This window comes from Salmo salar, chromosome 21 (genome assembly GCF_965601325.2).
Source record: "Salmo salar chromosome 21, fSalSal1, whole genome shotgun sequence".
NCBI lineage: Eukaryota > Metazoa > Chordata > Actinopteri > Salmoniformes > Salmonidae > Salmo > Salmo salar.
This window is the reverse complement of record NC_138311.1, coordinates 22,580,417-22,603,859: the sequence shown is the minus strand read 5'-3', so window position 1 is coordinate 22,603,859 and position 23,443 is coordinate 22,580,417. Positions and strand designations below refer to the sequence as shown.

Sequence of the window (23,443 nt, the reverse complement as noted above, 5' to 3'; positions counted from 1 at the left end):
GGGAGAATGTCTCAAGCTCTCAAACACCCAAAACAGTCGAGCCGTGGGGCAGAATGCTGATTTTGCCAACTTTGATGCATTTTGGCAGCGGACCTTTCGAGGAGCATGTAAAACGAGGGCGAGAGAGATACAGAGAGAGAGCAGGGAAAGAGAGAGAGCAGGGATAGAGAGAGAGCAGGAATAGAGAGAGAGCAGGGATAGAGAGAGAGAGAGGTACAGAGAGAGAGAGAGTAGAGGCAGAGAGAGAGAGTTGTAATATATTATTTATTGAGCTGATTCAGCCTGGCACCAGAAGGCACTGACTGTACCTCATCATGAGTTGCAGCATTCAACCCTCCTCCTCCCCTCCCAGACAATGACTTATACTTTCTTCAACAGGCCATGAGATAAAGACGCGGGAGTCAAAGGCTAATAGGGCGCCGACCTGGTCTTAATCCAAAAATAAGAGAACACAATAAGAGACGGTGGCTACAGATGACAACTTCAGTTTTAGTGTGGCAATGGGAATGTTACTGCTGCTTACTTCAGAAGGGGTATGGTTCTCTTTTTCTCCCCCATACACCTTAGTATGCACTTACCGACAGTACGTCACTCTGGACAAGAACATATGCCAAATTACTATGTACAAGTCATACTAACCTTGGTTGGAAACATGGAAGATACATTACTGTAAGCCTAGAAATGTATAATGTTATAATCATATGTGAGCTAGGGTAACTAGCAGAGAATAGATAGTCTTACCTGATAATGCATTAAGATGTGCATGATGTAGTCGTAGATCTCAGAGGAAACCCGTCCCTCTGGTTTGTAGGGCAACAGGACGTACTGGATCCCCAGGAGAGGTACCAGAATCAGGGTGGCGCGCACCGCCTTCATGTAGAGACTGGACTCAGCCTGGTGGGTCACCTTCAGCTTGGTGATCAGGACACGCACAATGTTCAACAGAAAGAACAGGTTCACCTTGAAGGATATAGAAAGAGGCCAAATTTGTCAGAATATAGCCATTGAGAGGATATGTTTAACCAAAGAACCCTCAATCACCATACATAAAAAACAAGGAATACTGTTCACAACTGTTAGCAATAGTGTGTTTAATCTTGATGTCATAAAATGGTGCATTATGGGTAATATATACGTTTCTGAACCACGGATACGTTTATTAGTGGAGAGCAGATTAACATAATATTCATTACAATTCTCTAAACAAGGAGAAATCAGGCAGAATTCCTCAAAATAAAGAAACATCAGCACATCTGATAAGACATGCAGCTCTATACCAGATTGGACCCACAGAAAATAATTGCAAACTACAAGAGGATGCTTGATTGTCCGGTTTCCTTTGAAGTCAGACCAATGGTTTTATCAGGTCATTCCTAGAATGCCAAAGGCACATTGCTCTGCCAAATTACTAATGGGCGGGTCACGAATCTATCAACCTACAGGATAGTTCTGTGAAAGTACCTATCTAGATATTTGTTTCCTGGGCTAGTTGAACAAAAACAAAGTGTGGTCTCTTTTTGTCCATAGATTACGTTCAAGGTAAGGAAACAAAAAATGAAAACCACATCCTTGAACACTGCAACCCCTTTCCACTTAAGTTTGCACTCAAGAGAAGCAGGAATATAGCTAGTATTTACATGTACCACAGACTTACCAACAGAGCAGCGCAGATGGGCCCGTGGATGATGTAGAGGAGTGAAGTGTTGGAGCTTATCCAACAACTGTAGGAGGGGAAGAGACAAATTAGCATTCAGGGTCTGCCACCTTCTTTTATGGTTTAAATTTGATTTTACAAGAGCTGCTTACAGGAAATATATTCATAAAATTGGATTGAAAGCTCTAGAAGTGTGCCAACAGGATTCTAATAGGCAATGGATACATGGTAGGGAATACTTGTAGCTGTAATAGAAACTAATTACAGCAAGATGTGTTATGCTGTATGAATAGCTTGTAGTTGAAGAAATGATAAATTCACTGAAAACAATTGTGGTACAAAATACAGTATCTGAATGTAACTCACTTGTCATTGTAGTAGTAACTGCGAGCGATTACATGTATAGATGCTGGAATTAGAGGAAAGCCTGAAAAACAACAGACATCCATTGTCCGTGACAGACAGTGTTACTTCCATGAAATAACATCCAAACTTCACATCAAAATCATATACGGGGCTACGGAGGTATCCCCAAAAACCTACCCCAGCCGAGAAGATAGTACCACATCAAGTGCTGTTTCTCAGCAAACACAGCAACAACGATGAGGGTGTGCAGGTATATCCCTTCACAAAGCATCCAGAAATAGTTGCAACCAAAAAGATAAAGATGGATAAACTGGGACACTTTACAGCTTGTCTGGAAAAAAAAGAAAATAAGGATGTTGGGCATGCAGTTCTGTGCTTACTCTATGAATATCTCTAAAGGCAGCAGCAAATTAGCAGTGTGTATATTGCCATTGCATTGGTGTTTGGCTGTAAAATATACATATTATAATACACAAATAAAATGATCAATCACATAATATCCATCCACCCACCCACCCACCCACTCATCCACTTACAGGGTTTCTTTGTACCAGCTCCTGGTTATTCGCCACAGCGGTCAGCCAGATGATGGTAATGACCGAGTTCAATACAAAGGAGAAGAAGAGGTTTTTGTGGAGAGTGATTCGTTGACAACTTAAACTCCTACAGAAAGGGGAAAAGGTGTAGACTTTTTCATTGTGGCGTTAAAAACAGAAAGTAATTTGGCATCAACTGTCCGCGTCTAAAAACAGATCCAGGAATAAAACATTTTGAGTATTCAATTAGTTCTATTGTTTGTTTCATTTATACTCACTTGAAATAGAAAAATATTCCCAGGGAAATTAATAGCGATGTCAGTGACAAGCCATGACCGATGAGGGCCAAGTAGAATAAATTCATGGCAGTCTGAAAGAGAATAGACACAATAAGCCTCATATTGCCCTAGCATATTACTGTATGTGTTCTGAACTCCCTAAACCCAGCTATATAATGGCAATGCATTGATGAATCAATACAACATTATATTGTAAGTTAAAGTCCCATAGCCCTGATAATCAAAGAGCAAAGAGTATTTTCAAGTACTTAATGTCCATTCAATCAAAATAGCCATCTGGAAGTTTCTGCAGGAGGGCAAAGTGAAATTCCTCACATGCAGCAAGCACTTGCGTTTGAATTAATGGAACATCCATTTGAGAGTTGTTGTTTTTTGGACCACAACGTACCATTCTGCCTTCATTAGTATGCTCGTTGCATCGTGTGTAGTTGGTCCATGTTCGGTTGCTCTCAGGATGCAGAAACCAGTGGCCGTTGTCACTGCATATTTTTGTCACCAATTCTGTAGAGCATTACATCAAAATGTAAGTAGATGAAACTATAAACACATCAAATACAGTCTTCAAAATGCAGAGACTTGAAGTTGCTTTTTCCGAAGTTATCTTTCCTCATAGTACTATCATTTGCAAGTGCTTTAACGTAACAAGGCTTCTGAAGCCTCTAGGGCAGGGCTGCCCAAATCTCTTCCTGGAGATCTACTGTCCTGTGGGTTTTCAGTCCAACCGTAATTTAACACACCTGATTATACTTATTAGCTGCTCAACAAGACCTTAACCTGCAGTATTTACACGGCCGGATAAAAAACGTACCCAATTTCATCTGGTTATTACTACTGCCCAGAAACTAGAATATGCATATAATTATTGGCTTTGGATAGAAAACACCCTAAAGTTTCTAAAACTGTTTGAATGGTGTCTGTGAGTATAACAGAACTCATATGGCAGGCAAAAACCTGAGAAGATTCCTTACAGGAAGTGGCCTGTCTGACCATTCCTTGAGCTTCTTGCCTCTGGTTATTGAAGACTGAGGATCTTTGCTGTAACGTGACACTTCCTACGGCTCCCATAGGCTCTCAGAAGGCGGGAAAAAGCTGAATGATGTAATTCCAGCCCCAGGCTGAAACACATTTGCGCTTTTGGCAAGTGGCCGATCAGAGGACAATGGCCTTAGGCGCATGCACGAGTCGACCCCATGCTTTATTTTCTTTCGTCTTTTTACCTAAACGCAGATTCCCGGTTGGAATATTATCGCTTTTTTACGAGAAAAATGGCATAAAAATTCATTTTAAACAGCGGTTGACATGCTTCGAAGTACGGTAATGGAATATTTAGAATTGTTTTGTCACGAAATGCGTCGTGCTCGTCAACCTTCTTTACCCTTTCGGATAGTGTCTTGAACGCATGAACAAAACGCCGCTGTTTGGATATAACTATGGATTATTTGGGACCAAACCAACATTTGTTATTGAAGTAGAAGTCCTGGGAGTGCATTCTGACGAAGAACACCAAAGGTAATAACATTTTTCTTATAGTAAATCTGACTTTGGTGAGTGCTAAACTTGCTGGGTGTCTAAATAGCTAGCCCTGTGATGCCGGGCTATGTACTTAGAATATTGCAAAATGTGCTTTCACCGAAAAGCTATTTTAAAATCGGACATATCGAGTGCATAGAGGAGTTCTGTATCTATAATTCTTAAAATAATTGTTATGCTTTTTGTGAACGTTTATCGTGAGTAATTTAGTACATTTTTTGTAAATTCACCGGAAGTTTGCGGGGGGTATGCTAGTTCTGAACGTCACATGCTAATGTAAAAAGCTGGTTTTTGATATAAATATGAACTTGATTGAACAAAACATGCATGTATTGTATAACCTGTTATGGCTAGGGGGCAGTATTTTCACGGCTGGATAAAAAACGTACCCGATTTAATCTGGTTACCACTCCTACCCAGTAACTAGAATATGCATATACTTATTACATATGGATAGAAAACACCCTAAAGTTTCTAAAACTGTTTGAATGGTGTCTGTGAGTATAACAGAACTCATTTGGCAGGCAAAAACCTGACAAGGTTTCATGCAGGAAGTGGCCTGTCTGACAAGGTGTCGTTCTTCTTGTCTCTGTTTATTGAAGAGTGAGGATCTTAGCTGTCCCGTGACACTTCCTACGGCTGCCATAGGGTCTCAGAAGGCGGTAAAAAGCTGAATTGTGGCTGTGCAGGCTCTGGCTGAAAAAAAGTAGCGCGTTTGGGTAGTGGCTGGTTACAGTACTGTGAGACTCAGGCTCGTGCCCGCGTCGACCGAAAGCTTTGTTTACTTTCCTCTGTTTAGCTAAAAGGAGATTCCCGGTCGGAATATTATCGCTTTTTTTACGAGAAAAATGGTATAAAAATGGATTTTAAACAGCGGTTGACATGCTTCGAAGTACGGTAATGGAATATTTAGATTTTCTTTGTCACGAATTGCGCCATGCGCACGACCCTGATTTACCATTTCAGATAGTGTCTGGGACGCACGAACAAAACGCCGCTATTCGGATATAACGATGGATTATTTTGGACCAAACCAACATTTGTTATTGAAGTAGCAGTCCTGGGAGTGCATTCTGACGAAGACAACAAAAGGTAATCAATCTTTTATAATAGTAAATCTGATATTGGTGAGTGCTAAACTTGCCGGGTGTCTAAATAGCTAGCCCGTGATGCCTGGGCTATGTACTTAGAATATTGCAAAATGTGCTTTCACCAAAAAGCTATTTTAAAATCGGACATATCGAGTGCATAGAGGAGTTCTGTATCTATAATTCTTAAAATAATTGTTATGCTTTTTGTGAACGTTTATCGTGAGTAATTTAGTAAATTCACCGGCAGTGTTCGGTGGGAATGCTAGTCACATGCTAGTCACATGCTAATGTAAAAAGCTGGTTTTTGATATAAATATGAACTTGATTGAACAAAACATGCATGTATTGTATAACATAATGTCCTAGGGTTGTCATCTGATGAAGATCATCAAAGGTTAGTGCTGCATTTAGCTGTCTTCTGGGTTTTTGTGACATTATATGCGAGCTTGAAAAATGGGTGTCTGATTATTTCTGGCTTGGTACTCTGCTGACATAATCTAATGTTTTGCTTTTGTTGTAAAGCCTTTTTGAAATCGGACAGTGTGGTTAGATAAAGGAGAGTCTTATCTTTAAAATGCTGTGAAATAGTCATATGTTTGAAAAATTGAAGATTTTGTATTTTTAAGGAATTTGTAATTCGCGCCACGCCTATCATTGGATATTGGAGCAGGTGTTCCGCTAGCGGAACGTCTAGATGTAAGAGGATAACATAATATCCTAGGTGTGTCATCTGATGAAGATCATCAAAGGTTAGTGCTGCATTTAGCTGTCTTCTGGGTTTTTGTGACATTATATGCTAGCTTGAAAAATGGGTGTCTGATTATTTCTGGCTGGGTACTCTGCTGACATAATCTAATGTTTTGCTTTCGTTGTAAAGCCTTTTTGAAATCGGACAGTGTGGTTAGATTAACGAGAGTCTTGTCTTTAAAATGGTGTAAAATAATCATCTGTTTGAGAAATTGAAGTAATAGCATTTCTAAGGTATTTGAATAATGCGCCACAGGATTCCACTGGCTGTTACGTAGGTGGGACGACTTCGTCCCACTGGCCCTAGAGAAGTTAACTAGCTGAATCAGATACGCTAAATTAGGGTTGGACTGAAAACCTACAGGACAGTAGATCTCCAGGAAGAGGGTTGGGCATCCCTGCTCTAGGGCTTGAATACAAAGGAAAGCACATTGGAAAAGGCATTTGATCTGCCTCAAACCCAGTGTTTTTCAATGTTGATCCTGGGAGACCCACTGTAGGTTGAACTTCACTACCACTGATATCACTCAATTAGACCAAGGGTCTCCTACTCCCGTCCTGGAGAGGCAGCCTATAGGGAGGAAGTTAGGGACCTGGCAGTGTGTTGCCAGGACAACAACTTCTCCCTCAATGTCAGCAAGACAAAGGAGTTGATCGTGGACTACAGGAAATGGAGGGGCGAGCACGCCCCCATCCACATCGATGGGGCCGTAGTGGAGCGGGTCGAGAGCTTCAAGATCCTTGGTGTCCACATCACTAAGGAATTAACATGGTCAACACACACCTATACAGTTGTGAAGGGGCCACAACTTTGTGGGAGGCTGAAAAGATTTGGCATGGACCCTTAGATCCTCAAAAAGTTCTAGAGCTGCACCTGAGAGCATCTTGAATGGCTGCATCACCCTTGGTACGGAAACTGCAAGGCACTACAGAGAGTGGTGAGTACGCCCCAGTACATCACTGGGGCCAAGCTCCCTGCCATCCAGGACCTCTGTACCAGGCGTCAGAGGAAGACCCCAAAAATGTTCAAAGATTCCAGCTACTCAAGCCATTGACTGTTCTTTCTGCTACCGCACAGCATGCTGAACTTGGGCTCCCGAGTGACGCAGCGATCTAAGGCACTGCATCTCAGTGCTAGAAGTTTCACTACAGACCCTGGATCGATTACAGGCTGTATCACAACCGGCTGTGATTGGGAGTCCCATAGGGCGGCACACAATTGGCCCAGCATAGTTAGGGTTTGGCCGGGGTAGGCCGTCATTGTAAATAAGAATTTGTTCTTGTTTGAATTGCCTAGTTAAATAAAAAAAAACAGTGCACCAAGTCTGGGACCGTGAACAGTTTCTACCCCCACTGCTAAATAGCTAATCAGATGGCTACAGAGACTACCTGCATTGACCCTTTCTTGCACTAACTCTCTGGCATTGACTATGCACACACACTGGACTCGACCCACACACTCACACATACTACACTGACACTCCAACACACACATACACTTTTTTGCACAAACTCTCCTGCACTGACTCCCACATTTTTTTATGTATTACTTCTTACATTGTTACCCCAGGAAATCTTAAATCTTATTACATACAGCTGGGAAGAACTATTGGACATAAGAGCAACGTCAACTTACCAACATTACGACCAGGAATACGACTTTCCTGAAGCGGATCCTCTGTTCGGACCACCACCCAGGACAATGGAGCTAATTCCAGTAGCCAACCCAAAACAATGATGCCGCAGAAGTGGCAGATGAAGCGGCCACCTGGCCAGGCTCCATAGACGTGCACATCGCACATCGTATACTACTAGCCAATGTCCAGTCTCTTGACAACAAGGTAGACAAAATTCGAGCAAGGGTTGCCTTCCAGAGAGACATCAGAGATTGTAACATTCTCTGTTTCACGGAAACATGGCTCTCTCGGGATATGTTGTCGGAATCGGTTCAGCCACCGGGCTTCTCCATGAATGGCGCTGACAGAGATAAACACCTCTCTGGGAAGAAGAAGGGCGGGGTTGTATGCTTTATGATTAACGACTCATGGTGTAATCATAACAACATACAGGAACTCAAGTCCTTCTGCTCACCCGATCTAGAATTCCTTACAATCAAGTGCTGGGAATTCTACCTACCAAGACAATTCTCGTCAGTTATAGTCACAGCTGTGTATATTCCCCCTCAAGCAGACACCAAGACGGCCATCAAGGAACTTCACTGGACGATATGCAAACTGGAAACCATACATCCTGAGGCTGCATTTATTGTAGCTAGGGATTTTAACAAAGCAAATTTGAGAACAAGTCTACCTAAATTCTTCCAGCATACTGATTGCGCTACGCGCATGCGCAATACCCTCGACCACTGCTACTCTAACTTCCGTGATGCATACAAAGCCCTCCCCCGCTCTCCCTTTGGCAAATCCGACCACGATGCCATCTTGCTCCTTCCGTGTTATAGACAGAAACTCAAACAGGATGTGCCAGTGACAAGAAACATTCAACGTTGGTCCGACCAATCGGAAGCCACGCTTCAAAATTGTTTTGATCACGCGGACTGGAATATGTTCTGGTAGCCTCAGAGAACAACATCGACCTATACGTTGACTCGATGAGTGCGTTTATAAAGAAGTGGATTGGAGATGTTGTACCCACTGTGACTATTCAAACATAATGTAACGCCCTGGCCATAGAGAGGGGTTTTTGTTCTTTATTTTTGGTTAGGCCAGGGTGTTACATTGGGTGGGCGTTCTATGTTCATTTTTCTATGGTTTTGTATTTCTTTGTTTTGGGCCGTGTGTGGCTCCCAATCAGGCACAGCTGTCGTTCGTTGTTGCTGATTGGGAGTCACACATAAGGAGCCTGTTTTTCCTTTGGGTTTTGTGGGGGATTGTTTCTGTTTCGTGTTTGCACCTGACAGTACTGTTTGGCTGTCGGTTTTCTTGTTTTTGTATAGTGTTCACTTTGTTTAATAAATTCCTGAAGATGAACACTAACTCCGCTGCACCTTCGTCTACTCTCTCTTCCGACGGCCGTTACACCTAACCAGAAACCGTGGATGGATGGCGGCATTCGCACAAAACTGAAAGCGTGATCCACCGCATTTAACCATGGAAAGAGGTCTGGGAATATGTCTGAATATAAACAGTGTAGCTATTCCCTCCGCAAGGCAATCAAACAAGCGAAATGCCAGTACACGGACAAGGTTGAGTTGCAATTCAACGGCTCAGACATGAGACGTATGTGGCAGGGTCTACAGGAAATCATGGACTACAAAAATAAATCCAGCCACGTCACGGACACTGACGTCACGCTTCCAGACAAACTAAACACCTTCTTTTGCATGCTTCGAGGATAATACAATGCCAGCATCACAGCCCGCTAACAAGGACTGCGCACCCCCTCCTTCTCCGTGGCTGACGTGAGTAAAAGATTTAAACGTGTTAACCCCTGCAAGGCTGCTGGCCCAGACAGCATCCCTAGCCACGTCCTCAAAGGATGCGCAGACCAGCTGGCTGTTGTGTTTATGGACATATTCAATCGCTCCCTATCCCAGTCTGTTGTCCCCACATGCTTCAAGATGGCTACCATTGTTCCTGTACCCAAGAAGTCAAAGATAACTGAACTAAATGACTACCGCCCCGTAGCACTCACTTCTGTCATCATGAAGTGCTTTGAGAGACTAGTCAAGGATCATATCACCTCCACCTTACCGGCCACCCTAGACACACTTCAGTTTGCATACCGCCCCAACAGGTCCACAGACGACGCAATCGCTATCACACTGCACACTACCCTATCCCATCTGGACAAAAGGAATACTTATGTAAGAATACTGTTCTTTGACTACAGCTCAGCATTCAATACCATAGTACACTCCAAGCTCAACATCAAGCTGGAGGCCCTGAGTCTCAACCCCGCACTGTGCAATTGGGTCCTGGACTTTCTGACGTGCCGCCTACAGGTGGTGAATTTAGGAAACAACATCTCCACTTCGCTGACCCTCAACACTGGGGCCCCACAAGAGTGTGTGCTCAGCCCCCTCCTGTACTCCCTTTTCACCTAGAACAAAATCCTGCGGTTTATTAGTTCAGCATATCTACTTAGTACCAGTGAACTGGAACACCCTGAATCTGCAGCATTAGAAGTATTCTAAGACAGAACATGACGCAGAAGGCACAAAATAAGTTAGAGGAAAAACTAAAAGAAATGGAGCAACTTATTCAAGAAAGATCAAGTGTAATATATTCTAAAAATAAAGCCAACTGGATGGAAAATGGGGAAAAACACAACAAAACATTTTTTTCTCTTCCACATCGAACCAAAAACAATTTACAGAAACTTGTTACAAATGATGGAGTCATCCATGATTCACCAAACAACATTTTGAAATACAATACAATTCAATAAAAAAATGATACAACTTTTACATTACCATGTAGTTTACCAATCAAATGTTCCAACTGTGAAGTACTCAGTACTTATATACCGAAAGAAATAAATTATTTCACTGCAATATATTTGAATAGAAAGTTAGCCAAATTAGATATGATTTATGCTACCACACCTGTCTACATAGATGGTAAATTCGCTCTGGCTATCTACTCCGATTTCAGACATGGGTAAAATAGTCTAGCTAGCTACATTTTCAGATATTACAAGTTTCTAATTTTGACAGAAAGTAGTTTTCATTTCAAGTTAAATTGTACAGTTAGCTAGCTAGCTAACGTTAGCTGGCTGGCTCACTGGCTAACATTACGTGTATGATCTTATTATTCGTATCTCAGCACAATTAGCTTTTGCTAGTTATAGCCTAATGCTAGCTAGCTAATATTGAACCTGGTTGGTTAGCTACCTGCAGATTCATGCAGGGCTGTAACGTCATGAGTTGGGATTATGGTTTGTTGTTTACCTAGCTAGCTACATGTCTTAACATAAGACTCCACTATGCAAGTAGCCATTTCATTAGAATGTCACTACAACAACTGTTGACAGACATAGCTGGTAAATTCGCTCTGGCTATCTACTCCGATTTTTCAGAGCACTGTGCCAGAGCGCCAAATAACTGACGAATTTATGAAAGCTCAACCCTCATTGAATATGGTCGGTGTCAGTAAATATTGGCAAAAGAGTGTAAATTGTTGCCAGCAGCACAGTTGCAGTCGCCAATGCTGTGGATACCATAAAAACTGCCTAACCAGCTCTGCTAGGTCGAGTAAAATGGTCAGTGAGCTGTTCTCTCATTTCTGTCTGGAAGTAGATAGTAAGCTAGCTAATGTTAGCCAGTTAGCTTGGGTGCTTGACTGTTGTTGTTGGGACAGAACGCTTGGATGGGTGGGGATATGCGCTTAAGAGGGTGTGAACGATGCTGAATGGGTGTAGACAAAGATCTCTCCCGTAGGTACTAAAACATTCAAAGGCCATTTTCTCAAAAGTGAGTTTACAATTTTATCAACTTTCAAAGCAGAATTACTTTCCCATTGTTTCTCAAATGCAGTGTATGATATAACACAATTTCAAATTATGCTACATTAGACCGAATCAAGGCGGTCGGTCACAAATAAAAAAGAAGAGACAGAATCATTAGATCACTTGTTTCGGTACTGCTCATATGTAGCTTGTTTTTGATCGCAGGTTCAGGAATAGCTGAAAAAAATTCAACTTTTACTTGGAGCCAACTCTGCAAATAGCACTGCTGGGTGATTTGTTAATCATAGTCAATCGATCAGTAATATAAAAATACTCTTAGCAAAGGTGTTTATCTTAAATTTACAATCTGTAGAAATTATGAGAAATACAAGCTTCAGAACTTCTGTGAAACATCACAGCACAATGGAAAAATGGATGGTCTTCAGAGATAGATGAGAGGGGTTGAGGGTAGCTGTAGGTTGGGACTAAAAACAAACAAAAGATGACTAATGTTAAATATACTGTCCATAAAATGTATGTAGTATGTATACGCTGGAAGTGGACGCCAAAGTATTGTTGTCCATTAGCTTACTCCAATTAGGGGAGAGGTTGTAGGGTTAGGGGAAAATAATAAAGAAGGGATATATATGTAATTAGTTTACTCCAATTAGGGAAGGGGTGGTAGGGATAGAGGAAAATAATAAAAAAGGAATATCTAAAATATCTTTAAATAATATATATTTACAAAAACTAAATATGGGAAATTGGAAATGATGCAGACAATTACATTGATAGCAGCCACAATCTATCAAAAAAAAAGAATAAATAGGACAGCACATGACACATCTGAAATAGCTAGAATGATTCAAAGTTACATTTTGGGCATTAAATTGAGCATTGTTGATGGGAGGTATGGGTTGAAATGACATGGGTCCACAATCCCCAGGAACTCCAGCCTATGTCACTGGGCACTTCGTGGGCTTCGGGGGTTACCTGAGGGGTCAAAGTCCTGGAAGTAGTCAGGGCAGTACTGCTCTGAAGTGAAGCCTGCCTCTGTGTCGTCCCAGCACAGCCACCCATCCCAAGTCCGGTTACACACTGGCCCTGCAACATAGAAACCATCAGAGAAGAAACCTGTTCAAATAAAGCAGGAACACTGAGAGGTGAGGTCACTGACACTGTCTGTTACACTAATCAACACTGTGGTTCACCGAAGCAGGTCAAGCCTATATGCAGTTTAAATCAATATGTGATGTATGTGATACAGTGTCTTCAGAAAGTATTCACACCCCTTTACTTTTTCTTACATTTTGTTGTGTTACAGCTTGAATTAAACATCAATTAAATTTTAGATTTTTTTTTTGTAACAAGTCACATAATTTTATTACGTTTGCAATTGCAACAAATAATCTGCTCAGACCCCAACCAAGGAGCATTAAAAGTCGTGCTATAAATTCTCAGACAACCCAAAGATTCCTTGATGCCCTTCCAGACTTCCTCTGCCTACCCAAGGACGTCAGAGGACAAAAATCAGTTAACCACCTAACCGAGGAACTCAATTTAACCTTGCGCAATACCCTAGATGCAGTTGCACCCCTAAAAACTAAAAACATCTGTCATAAGAAACTAGCTCCCTGGTATACAGAAAATACACGAGCTCTGAAGCAAGCTTCCAGAAAATTGGAACGGAAATGGCGCCACACCAAACTGGAAGTCTTCCGACTAGCTTGGAAAGACAGTACCGTGCAGTATCGAAGAGCCCTCACTGCTGCTCGATCATCCTATTTTTCCAACTTAATTGAGGAAAATAAGAACAATCCGAAATTTATTTTTGATACTGTCGCAAAGCTAACTAAAAAGCAGCCTTCGCAAATGGAGGATGGCTTTCACTTCAGCAGTAATAAATTTATGAACTTCTTTGAGGAAAATATCATGATCATTAGAAAGCAAATTACAGACTCCTCTTTAAATCTGGGTATTCCTCCAAAGCTCCATTGTCCTGAGTCTACACAACTCTGCCAGGACCTAGGATCAAGGGAGATACTAAAGTGTTTTAGTACTATATCTCTTGACACAATGATGAAAATAATCATGGCCTCCAAACCCTCAAGCTGCATACTGGACCCTATTCCAACTAAACTACTGAAAGAGCTGCTTCCTGTGCTTGGCCCTCCTATGTTGAACATAATAAACGGCTCTCTATCCACCGGATGTGTACCAAGCTCACTAAAAGTGGCAGTAATAAAGCCTCTCTTGAAAAAGCCGAATCTTGATCCAGAAATTATAAAAAACTATCGGCCTATATCGAATCTTCCATTCCTCTCAAAATTTTTAGAAAAAGCTGTTGCACAGCAACTCACTGCCTTCCTGAAGACAAACAATGTATACGAAACGCTTCAGTCTGGTTTTAGACCCCATCATAGCACTGAGACTGCACTTGTGAAGGTGGTAAATGACCTTTTAATGACGTCAGACCGAGGCTCTGCATCTGTCCTCGTGCTCCTAGATCTTAGTGCCGCTTTTGATACCATCGATCACCACATTCTTTTGGAGAGATTGGAAACCCAAATTGGTCTACATGGACAAGTTCTGGCCTGGTTTAGATCTTATCTGTCGGAAAGATATCAGTTTGTCTCTGTGAATGGTTTGTCCTCTGACAAATCAACTGTAAATTTCGGTGTTCCTCAAGGTTCCGTTTTAGCACCACTATTGTTTTCACTATATATTTTACCTCTTGGGGATGTCATTCGAAAACATAATGTTAAATTTCACTGCTATGCGGACGACACACAGCTGTACATTTCAATGAAACATGGTGAAGCCCCAAAATTGCCCTCGCTAGAAGCCTGTGTTTCAGACATAAAGAAGTGGATGGCTGCAAACTTTCTACTTTTAAACTCGGACAAAACAGAGATGCTTGTTCTAGGTCCCAAGAAACAAAGAGATCTTCTGTTGAATCTGACAGTTAATCTGGATGGTTGTACAGTCGTCTCAAATAAAACTGTGAAGGACCTCGGCGTTACTCTGGACCCTGATCTCTCTTTTGAAGAACATATCAAGACTGTTTCAAGGACAGCTTTTTTCCATCTACGTAACATTGCAAAAATCAGAAACTTTCTGTCCAAAAATGACGCAGAAAAATTAATCCATGCTTTTGTTACTTCTAGGCTGGACTACTGCAATGCTCTACTTTCCGGCTACCCAGATAAAGCACTAAATAAACTTCAGTTAGTGCTAAATACCGCTGCTAGAATCCTGACTAGAACCAAAAAATTTGATCATATTACTCCAGTGCTAGCCTCCCTACACTGGCTTCCTGTTAAGGCAAGGGCTGATTTCAAGGTTTTACTGCTAACCTACAAAGCATTACATGGGCTTGCTCCTACCTATCCTTCCGATTTGGTCCTGCCGTACATACCTACACGTACGCTACGGTCACAAGACGCAGGCCTCCTAATTGTCCCTAGAATTTCTAAGCAAACGGCTGGAGGTAGGGCTTTCTCCTATAGAGCTCCATTTTTATGGAATGGTCTGCCTACCAATGTGAGAGACGCAGACTCAGTCTCAACCTTTAAGTCTTTACTGAAGACTTATCTCTTCAGTAGGTCCTATGATTAAGAATAGTCTGGCCCAGGAGTGTGAAGGTGAACGGAAAGGCTGGAGCAACGAACCGCCCTTGCTGTCTCTGCCTTGCTGGTTCCCCTCTTTCCACTGGAATTCTCTGCCTCTAACCCTTTTACAGGGGCTGAGTCACTGGCTTACTGGTGTTCTTCCATGCCGTCCATGGGAGGGGTGCGTCACTTGAGTGGGTTGAGTCACTGACGTGGTCTTACTGTCTGGGTTGGCGCCCCCCCTTGGGTTGTGCCATGGCGGAGATAGTTGTGGGCTATACTCGGCCTTGTCTTAGGACGGTAAGTTGGTGGTTGGAGACATCCCTCTAGTGGTGTAGGGGCTGTGCTTTGGCAAAGTGGGTGGGGTTATATCCTGCCTGTTTGGCCCTGTCCGGGGGTATCATCGGATGGGGCCACAGTGTCTTCTGATCCCTCCTGTCTCAGCCTCCAGTATTTATGCTGCAGTAGTTTATGTGTCGGGGGGCTAGGGTCAGTCTGTTACATCTGGAGTATTTCTCTTGTCTTATCCGGTGTCCTGTGTGAATTTAAATATGCTCTCTCTAATTCTCTCTTTCTCTCTTTCTGTCTTTCTCTCGGAGGACCTGAGCCCTAGGACCATTCCTCAGGACTACCTGGTATGATGACTCCTTGCTGTTCCCAGTCCACCTGGCCGTGCTGCTGCTCCAGTTTCAACTGTTCTGCCTGCGGCTATGGAACCCTGACCTGTTCACCGGACGTGCTTGTTGCACCCTCGACAACTACTATGATTATTATTATTTGACCATGCTGGTCATTTATGAACATTTTAACATTTTAACATCTTGATCATGTTCTGTTATAATATCCACCCTGCACAGCCAGAAGAGGACTGGCCACCCCTCATAGCCTGGTTCCTCTCTAGGTTTCTTCCTAGGTTTTTGGCCTTTCTAGGGAGTTTTTCCTAGGGAGTTTTTCCTAGCCACCGTGCTTCTTTCACATGCTTTGCTTGCTGTTTGGGGTTTTAGGCTGGGTTTCTGTACAGCACTTTGAGATATCAGCTGATGTACGAAGGGCTATATAAAAAATACATTTGATTTGAAAATTTGATAATAAGTTGCATGGACTGAATCTGTGTGCAATAATAGTATTTAACATGATTTTTTTCATGACTGCCTCATCTCTATATCCCACACATACAATTATCTGTAAGGTCAACAATGGCGCCGGAGAAAAAGGCTGACGTTTTACGTGTCCGCAACCGATTATGTTTTTTGTTCGTTTATTTGCATTGTTTGTAACTTATTTTTGATTTATTTTGTACATAATGTTGCCGTTACCGTCTCTTATGACCGAAAAGAACTTCTGGACATCAGGACTGCGAGTCTGACAAGCCCAACGCAAATGATATACTGCTTTCTCGGGAACAGGCCCAGATCCCCGTGATTTGCTTGAAGAGGATGAGGAGAAAAAGGGGCCAGAGGGCGGGCTGCCTTCTGAGAATTCGTAGGCAATCGAATAAACCTCCACTTCTTTCCATTCTGCTAGCAAACGTGAAATCTTTGGAGAATAAAATAGATGACCTATGCGCAAGATTAAACTACCAACGGGACATTCAAAACTGTGATATCTTCACAGAGTCGTGGCTGAACGACGACACTATCAACATGTTGCTGGCTGGTTATATGCTGTACAGGCAGGATAGAACAGTGGCGTCTGGTAAGACAAGTGGCGGCGGACTATGTATTAGAGCGGGACTCTAACCCGGAAGCTTATAAGAAATCGCGCTATGCCCACAGACGAACCACCAAACAGGCAAAGCGTCAATACAGGACTAAGATCGAATCGTACTCACTGGCTCTGACGCTCGTCGGATGTGGCAGGGCTTGCAAACCATTACAGACTACAAAGTGAAGCACAGCCGAGAGCAGCCCAGTGACACAAGTCAACATTCACAACATTCACAAGGCCGCGGGGCCAGACGGATTACCAGGACGTGTACTGCGAGCATGCGCTGACCAACTGGCAAGTGTTTTCACTGACATTTTCAACCTTTCCCTGTCCGAGTTTGTAATCCCAACATGTTTTTAGCAGACCACCATAGTGCTTGTGCCTAAGAACTACTTAAATGACTACCGACCCATAGCACTCACGTCTGTAGCCATGAAGTGCTTTGGAAGGCTGCTCATGGCTCACATCAACACCATTATCCCAGAAACCCTAGACCCACTCCAATTTCCAATTTGCAAACCGCCCCAACAGATCCACAGATGATGCAACCTTTATTGCATTCCACACAGCCCTTTCCCACCTGGACAAAAGGAACACCTATGTGAGAATGCTATTCATTGACTATAGCTCAGCGTTCAACACAACAGTGTCCTCAAAGCTCATCAATAAGCTAAGGACCCTGAGACTAAACACCTCCCTCTGCAACTGGATCCTGGACTTCCTGACAGGCCGCCCCCAGGTGGTAAGGAAAGGTAACAACACATCCGCCATGCTGATCCTCAACACAGGGGCCCCTCAGGGGTGCGTGCTCAGTCTCCTCCTGTACTCCATGTTCACTCATGACTGCACGGCCAGGCACGACTACAACACCATCATCAAGTTTGCTGATGACACAACAGTGATCACAGACAACGACGAGGAGGTGGTCAGAGACCTGGCCGTGTGGTGCCAGGACAACAACCTCTCCCTCAACGGGCACGACAAAACCTATTCCCCCTCAGGAGACTGAAAAGATTTGGCATGGTTCCTCAAAAGGTTCTACAGCTGCACCATCGAGAGCATCCTGACTGGTTGCATCACTGCCTGGTATGGAAATTGCTCGGCCTCCGACCGCAAGGCGCTACAGAGGGTAGTGCAAACGGCCCACTACATCACTGGGGCCAAGCTTCCTGCCATCCAGGACCTCTATACCAGGCGGTGTCAGAGGAAGGCCCTACAAATTGTCAAATACTCCAGCCACCCTAGTCATAGACTGTTCTCTCTGCAACCGCATGACAAGCGATAACGGAGCGCCAAGTCTAGGTCCAAGAGGCTTCTAAGCAGCTTCCACCCCCAAGCCAGAAGACTCCTGAACATCTAATCAAATGGCTACCCAGACTATTTGTATTGCCCCCCCCCCTTGTTTTACACTGCTGCTACTCTCTGTTGTTACCATATTCACTTTAATTACTCTACCTACATGTACATATTACCTCAACTAACCTCTCCGCACATTGACTCTGAACCGGTACCCCCCTGTTACAGTATATAGTCTCGCTGTTGTTATTTTACTGCTGCTCTTTAATTACTTGTTACTTTTATTTCTTATTGTTAACCGTATTTTTTTTAAACTGCATTGTTGGTTAGGGGCTCGTAAGTAAGTATTTCACTGTTTCACCTGTTGTATTCGGCGCATGTGACTAATACAATTTGATTTGATTTTAAGGTCTCTCAGTCTCTCAGTGAATTTCAAACATAGATTTAACCACAAACACCAGGGAGATTTTCCAACGCATCGTAAAGAAGGGAACCTATTGGATGGGTAAAAATAAAAAATATACAGTAAATCCCCTTTGAGCATGGTGAAGTTATTAATTACACTTTGGATGGTGTATCAATACTCCCAGTCACTACAAAGATACAGGCATCCTTTCAAACTCAGTTCCCGGAGAGGAAGGAAACCACCCAATGGTGACTTTAAAACAATTACAGTTTAATGACTGTTACAGGAGCAAACTGATGATGGATCAACAATATTGTAGTTACTCCACAATAATAACCTAATTGTGTTATTTTTTGGGCAAATCCAATACAACACATTACTGAGTACCACTCTCCATATTTTCAAGATTAGTGTTGGCTGCCTCATGTTATGGGTATGCTTGTAATCATTAAGGACTGGGGAGATTTTCATGATAAAAAATACATGGAATGGAGATAAGCACAGGGAAAATCCTAGAGGAAAACCTGGTTCAGTCTACTTTCCACCAGAGACTGTGAGATTAATTCACCTTTCAGCAAAAACACAATGCCAAATTTACAGTTTTGACTTAAATCTGCTTGAAAAAAAAACTTCAAAATGGTTGTCAAGCAATGATCAACAACCAATTTGACAGAGCTTGAAGAATTTTGAAAAGAATAATGGGCAAATGTTGCACAATCCAGGTGTGGGAAGCTCTTAGAGACTCACAGCTGTAATCACTGCCAAAGGACTGCTACAAAGTATTGACTCAGTGGTGTGAATATTTGAGATATTTCTGTATTTCATTTTCAATACATTTGCAAACATTTGAAAAAAAATACATTTTCACTTTTTCATTATGGGCTATTGTGTGTAGATGGGCGACACAACAAATATATTTAATACATTTTGAATTCAGGCTGTATACGAGTATATGAAAACTTTCTCAAGGCACTGTATGTTGTTTGTTGACATTACATACAGAAGTTATTGGAGACACCTTCTGAAATATCTTGTTGCTAATGTCTTTGTTTTTTGTCTACTTATCAGTTTGTTATGTACAAAACTAATGAATGAACAACTTTTGATTCTGACTAAGCCTGACTAAGCCCCTAATTGTATGGTGGCAATGAGATATTACTGTGGAAAACCCAGATAATGAAACATCTCACATCAGACTGATTTCTAAATATAGAATTGCTTCCTGATTCTGTCTCCCATCCACCAAAAAGTCTAGTTGACTAAAATCAATCTTAGGAAACAACATTGATTCAGAAAGGAATACAAATGCTGTCACGGTTGTCGTAGGAAGGAGCGGACCAAAGTGCAGCGTGTGTGTCGTTCCACATTTTATTTTCACTGTGAAACTAAGCAATACATACACATAACTAAATAACAAAAACAACAAACCGTGACGCAGAGGTGAAACATACACTAACTCAAAATCAATCTCTTTGGGAAAAACACCTACTTAAGTATGATCTCCAATTAGAGACAACGATGACCAGCTGCCTCTAATTGGAGATCATCCCAAACAAACACAAAACTAGAACATCACAACATAGAAAAACTAAACTAGAAAACCCCCCTGTCACGCCCTGACCTACTCTACCATAGAAAATAACAGCTTTCTATGGTCAAGACGTGACAAATGCCCTTTCTTGGGTTTGAATTTGATTTTTTTTTATCCCTGCTTGTCTCACTATTTACTTTTCTTCACTTTTATCTAATAGTCAGGAGTTTCAGACTTTGTTTTTGACAACAGGGTGGGATGTGGGTTTTAAAGCTTCGGATTGAAATTCACAATCCCCTGGCATGTGGTGACAATAACGCTTGAAATAATGGAAGAGCTAGACGTTGCTCTTGATGGGGAGACTTATTTTAGAAAACATTTCCCTGTCAAAGATTGGGCCTTCTACTGAAGGAAATTTGTCATACCTCCCTACTGTAGCAGCCACCCACACAAACACTTTAATAAATACATATAACACTAAAGTTAAAAGCATTATTGAAAAAAGAAAAGTGGCAAATATACTTCCCCAAATATCTCCAAATGTTTTGGTTGAAATAGTCAGTTAAGTATGTTTAGAGTCTTTAAAAAGTTTTGGTATTACACCTGTAGGGTTACCCTAAAATGAAATACTGATTATAAGTGTGATAGGATTGCTAATTTGCCAAGACTCCAAGCAAACATCCCCTAGCTGATTGCTGGTGTAACTGAATGCTAATTAGGATTGGGCAGTATCCAGATGTTCATACCGTCATACCATTTCTGTACTATACCGGGGTATACGGTATTACCGGAAGTGCACACAAGGCAAACTATTTTAAAAATATATATAATTTCGGCCCCAGGGCAGTAGTGGAAAAAGTACACAATTGTGATACTTGTGTAAAAGTATTGATACCTTAATAGAAAGTTACTCAAGTAAAAGTTAAATTCACCCATGTAAAATACTACTTCAGTAAAAGTAAAAAAATATTTGGTTCTAAATATACTTAAGTATCAAAAGTAGATGTAATTGCCAACATTTACTTCAGTATCAAAAGTAAAAGAAAGTATAAATCACTTCAAATTCCTTGTATTAAGCAAAGCTGACGGCACCATTTTAATGTTTTTCAAATTTAAGGATATCCAGGGGCACACTCCAACACTCAGACATAATCTACAAATTATGCATTTGTGTTTAGTGAGTCCGCCAGATCAGAGGCAGTAGGGATGACCACGTATTCTCTTGATACGTGTGTGAATTGAAACATTTTCCTGTCCTACTCAGTATTCAAAATGTAACGAGTACTTTCAGGTGTCAGGGAAAATGTATGGAGTAAAATTTAGATTATTTTCTTTAGGAATGTAGTGAAGTAGAAGTAAAAGTTGTAAAACATTTTTTTTTAGTAAAGTAAAGTACAGATACCCCAAAACACTACTTAAATAGTACTTCAAATTATTTTTACTTAAGTACTTTACACCACTGCACAAGGGACCTTGATCAGGAGGAGCTTGAATGTCTCTGCTGTTAATCTTGACATCTAGCCACTTAGCTAGCAAGTTAGCAAACCAGATGCATAGCTGGAGCCCTGAGAAAGATATAATATACTCAACTGACCCCTCCCCGGATGTTGTGTTAAACACTCTACAACAAAGCTTGCTTAGTGTCCAACAAGTTTTCTCTGCCCTTAACCTTGTTCTGAACACCTCCAAAACAAAGGTCATGTGGTTTGGTAAGAAGAATGCCCCTCTCCCCACTGGTGTGATTACTACCTCTGAGGGTTTAGAGCTTGAGGTAAACACCTCATACAAGTACTTGGGAGTATGGCCAGAGGGTACACTGTCCTTCTCTCAGCACATATCAAAGCTGCAGGCTAAGGTTAAATCTAGACTTAGTTTCCTCTATTGTAATCGCTCCTCTTTCACCCCTGCTGCCAAACTAACCCTGATTCAGATGACCATCCTACCCATGCTAGACTATGGAGACGTAAACTACAAAAAGTTCTGGGACACTGTAAAGTCAATGGAGAATAAGAGCACTTCCTCCCAGCTGCCCACTGCACTGAGGCTTGGAAACACTGTCACCACCGATAAAGCCACGATAATTGACAATTTCAATAAGCATTTATCTACGGCTGGCCATGCTTTCCACCTGGCCACCCCTACCCTGGTCAACAGCCCTGCACCCCCCACAGCAACTTGCCCAAGCCTCCCCCATTTCTCTTTCACCCAAATCCAGATAGCTGATGTTCTGAAAGGGCGGCCAAATCTGGATCCTACAAATCAGCAGGGCTAGACAATCTGGACCCTCTCTTTCTAAAATTATCATCCGAAATTGTTGCAACTCCTATTACTAGCCTGTTCAACCCCTCTTTCGTATCGTCTGAGATCCCCAAAGATTGGAAAGCTGCCGCGGTCATCCCCCTCTTCAAAGGGGGAGACACTCTAGACCCAAACTGCTACAGACCTATCTCTATCCTACCTTGCCTTTCTAAGGTCTTCGAAAGCCAAGTTAACAAACAGATCACCGACTATTTTGAATCCCACTGTACCTTCTCCGCTATGCAATCTGGTTTCCGAGCTGGTCATGGGTACACCTCAGCCACGCTCAAGGTCCTAAACGACATCATAACCACCATCAATAAGAGACATTACTCTGCAGCCGTATTCATCGACCTGGCCAAGGCTTTCGACTCTGTCAATCACCACATTCTTATTGGCAGACTTGACAGCCTTGGTTTCTCAAATGATTGCCTCGCCTGGTTTACCAACTACTTCTCTGATAGAGTTCAGTGTGTCAAATCGGAGGGCCTGTTGTCCGGACCTCTGGCAGTCTCTATGGGTGTGCCACAGGATTCAATTCTCGGGCCGACTCTCTTCTCTGTATACATCAATGATGTCGCTCTTGCTGCTGGTGATTCTCTGATCCACCTCTACGCAGACGATATCATTCTGTATACTTCTGGCCCTTCGTTGGACACTGTGTTAACTAACCTCCAGACAAGCTTCAATGCCATACAACTCTCCATCCGTGGCCTCCAACTGCTCTTAAATGCAAGTAAAACGAAATGCATGCTCTTCAACCGATCGCTACCAGCACCTGCCCGCTCGTCCAGCTATTCTGGACGGTTCTGACTTAGAATTTGTGGACATCTATAAATACCTAGGTGTCTGGTTAGACTGTAAACTGTCCTTCCAGACTCACATTAAGCATCTCCAATCCAAAATTAAATCTAGAATCGCAACAAAGCATCCTTCACTCATGCTGCCAAACATACCCTCGT

At 42.2% G+C, this 23,443-nt stretch overlaps 1 protein-coding gene across 2 annotated transcripts in view; it reads right to left on the bottom strand.

Moving 5' to 3' along the window:
- The window catches only part of LOC106581932 (calcitonin gene-related peptide type 1 receptor), a 61,097-nt gene that overhangs the window by 5,713 nt on the left and 31,941 nt on the right, over positions 1 to 23,443 (bottom strand). For both annotated transcript variants that reach the window (XM_014164439.3, XM_014164440.3), the window contains exons 4-11: positions 12,626 to 12,736; positions 3,244 to 3,356; positions 2,835 to 2,926; positions 2,557 to 2,683; positions 2,198 to 2,351; positions 2,021 to 2,081; positions 1,655 to 1,721; positions 742 to 960 (exon numbers count right to left, since the gene is read on the bottom strand). In XM_014164439.3, coding sequence (XP_014019914.1) covers positions 742 to 960; positions 1,655 to 1,721; positions 2,021 to 2,081; positions 2,198 to 2,351; positions 2,557 to 2,683; positions 2,835 to 2,926; positions 3,244 to 3,356; positions 12,626 to 12,736 — 944 coding nt within the window. The remainder of the gene's footprint in view (positions 1 to 741; positions 961 to 1,654; positions 1,722 to 2,020; positions 2,082 to 2,197; positions 2,352 to 2,556; positions 2,684 to 2,834; positions 2,927 to 3,243; positions 3,357 to 12,625; positions 12,737 to 23,443) is intronic.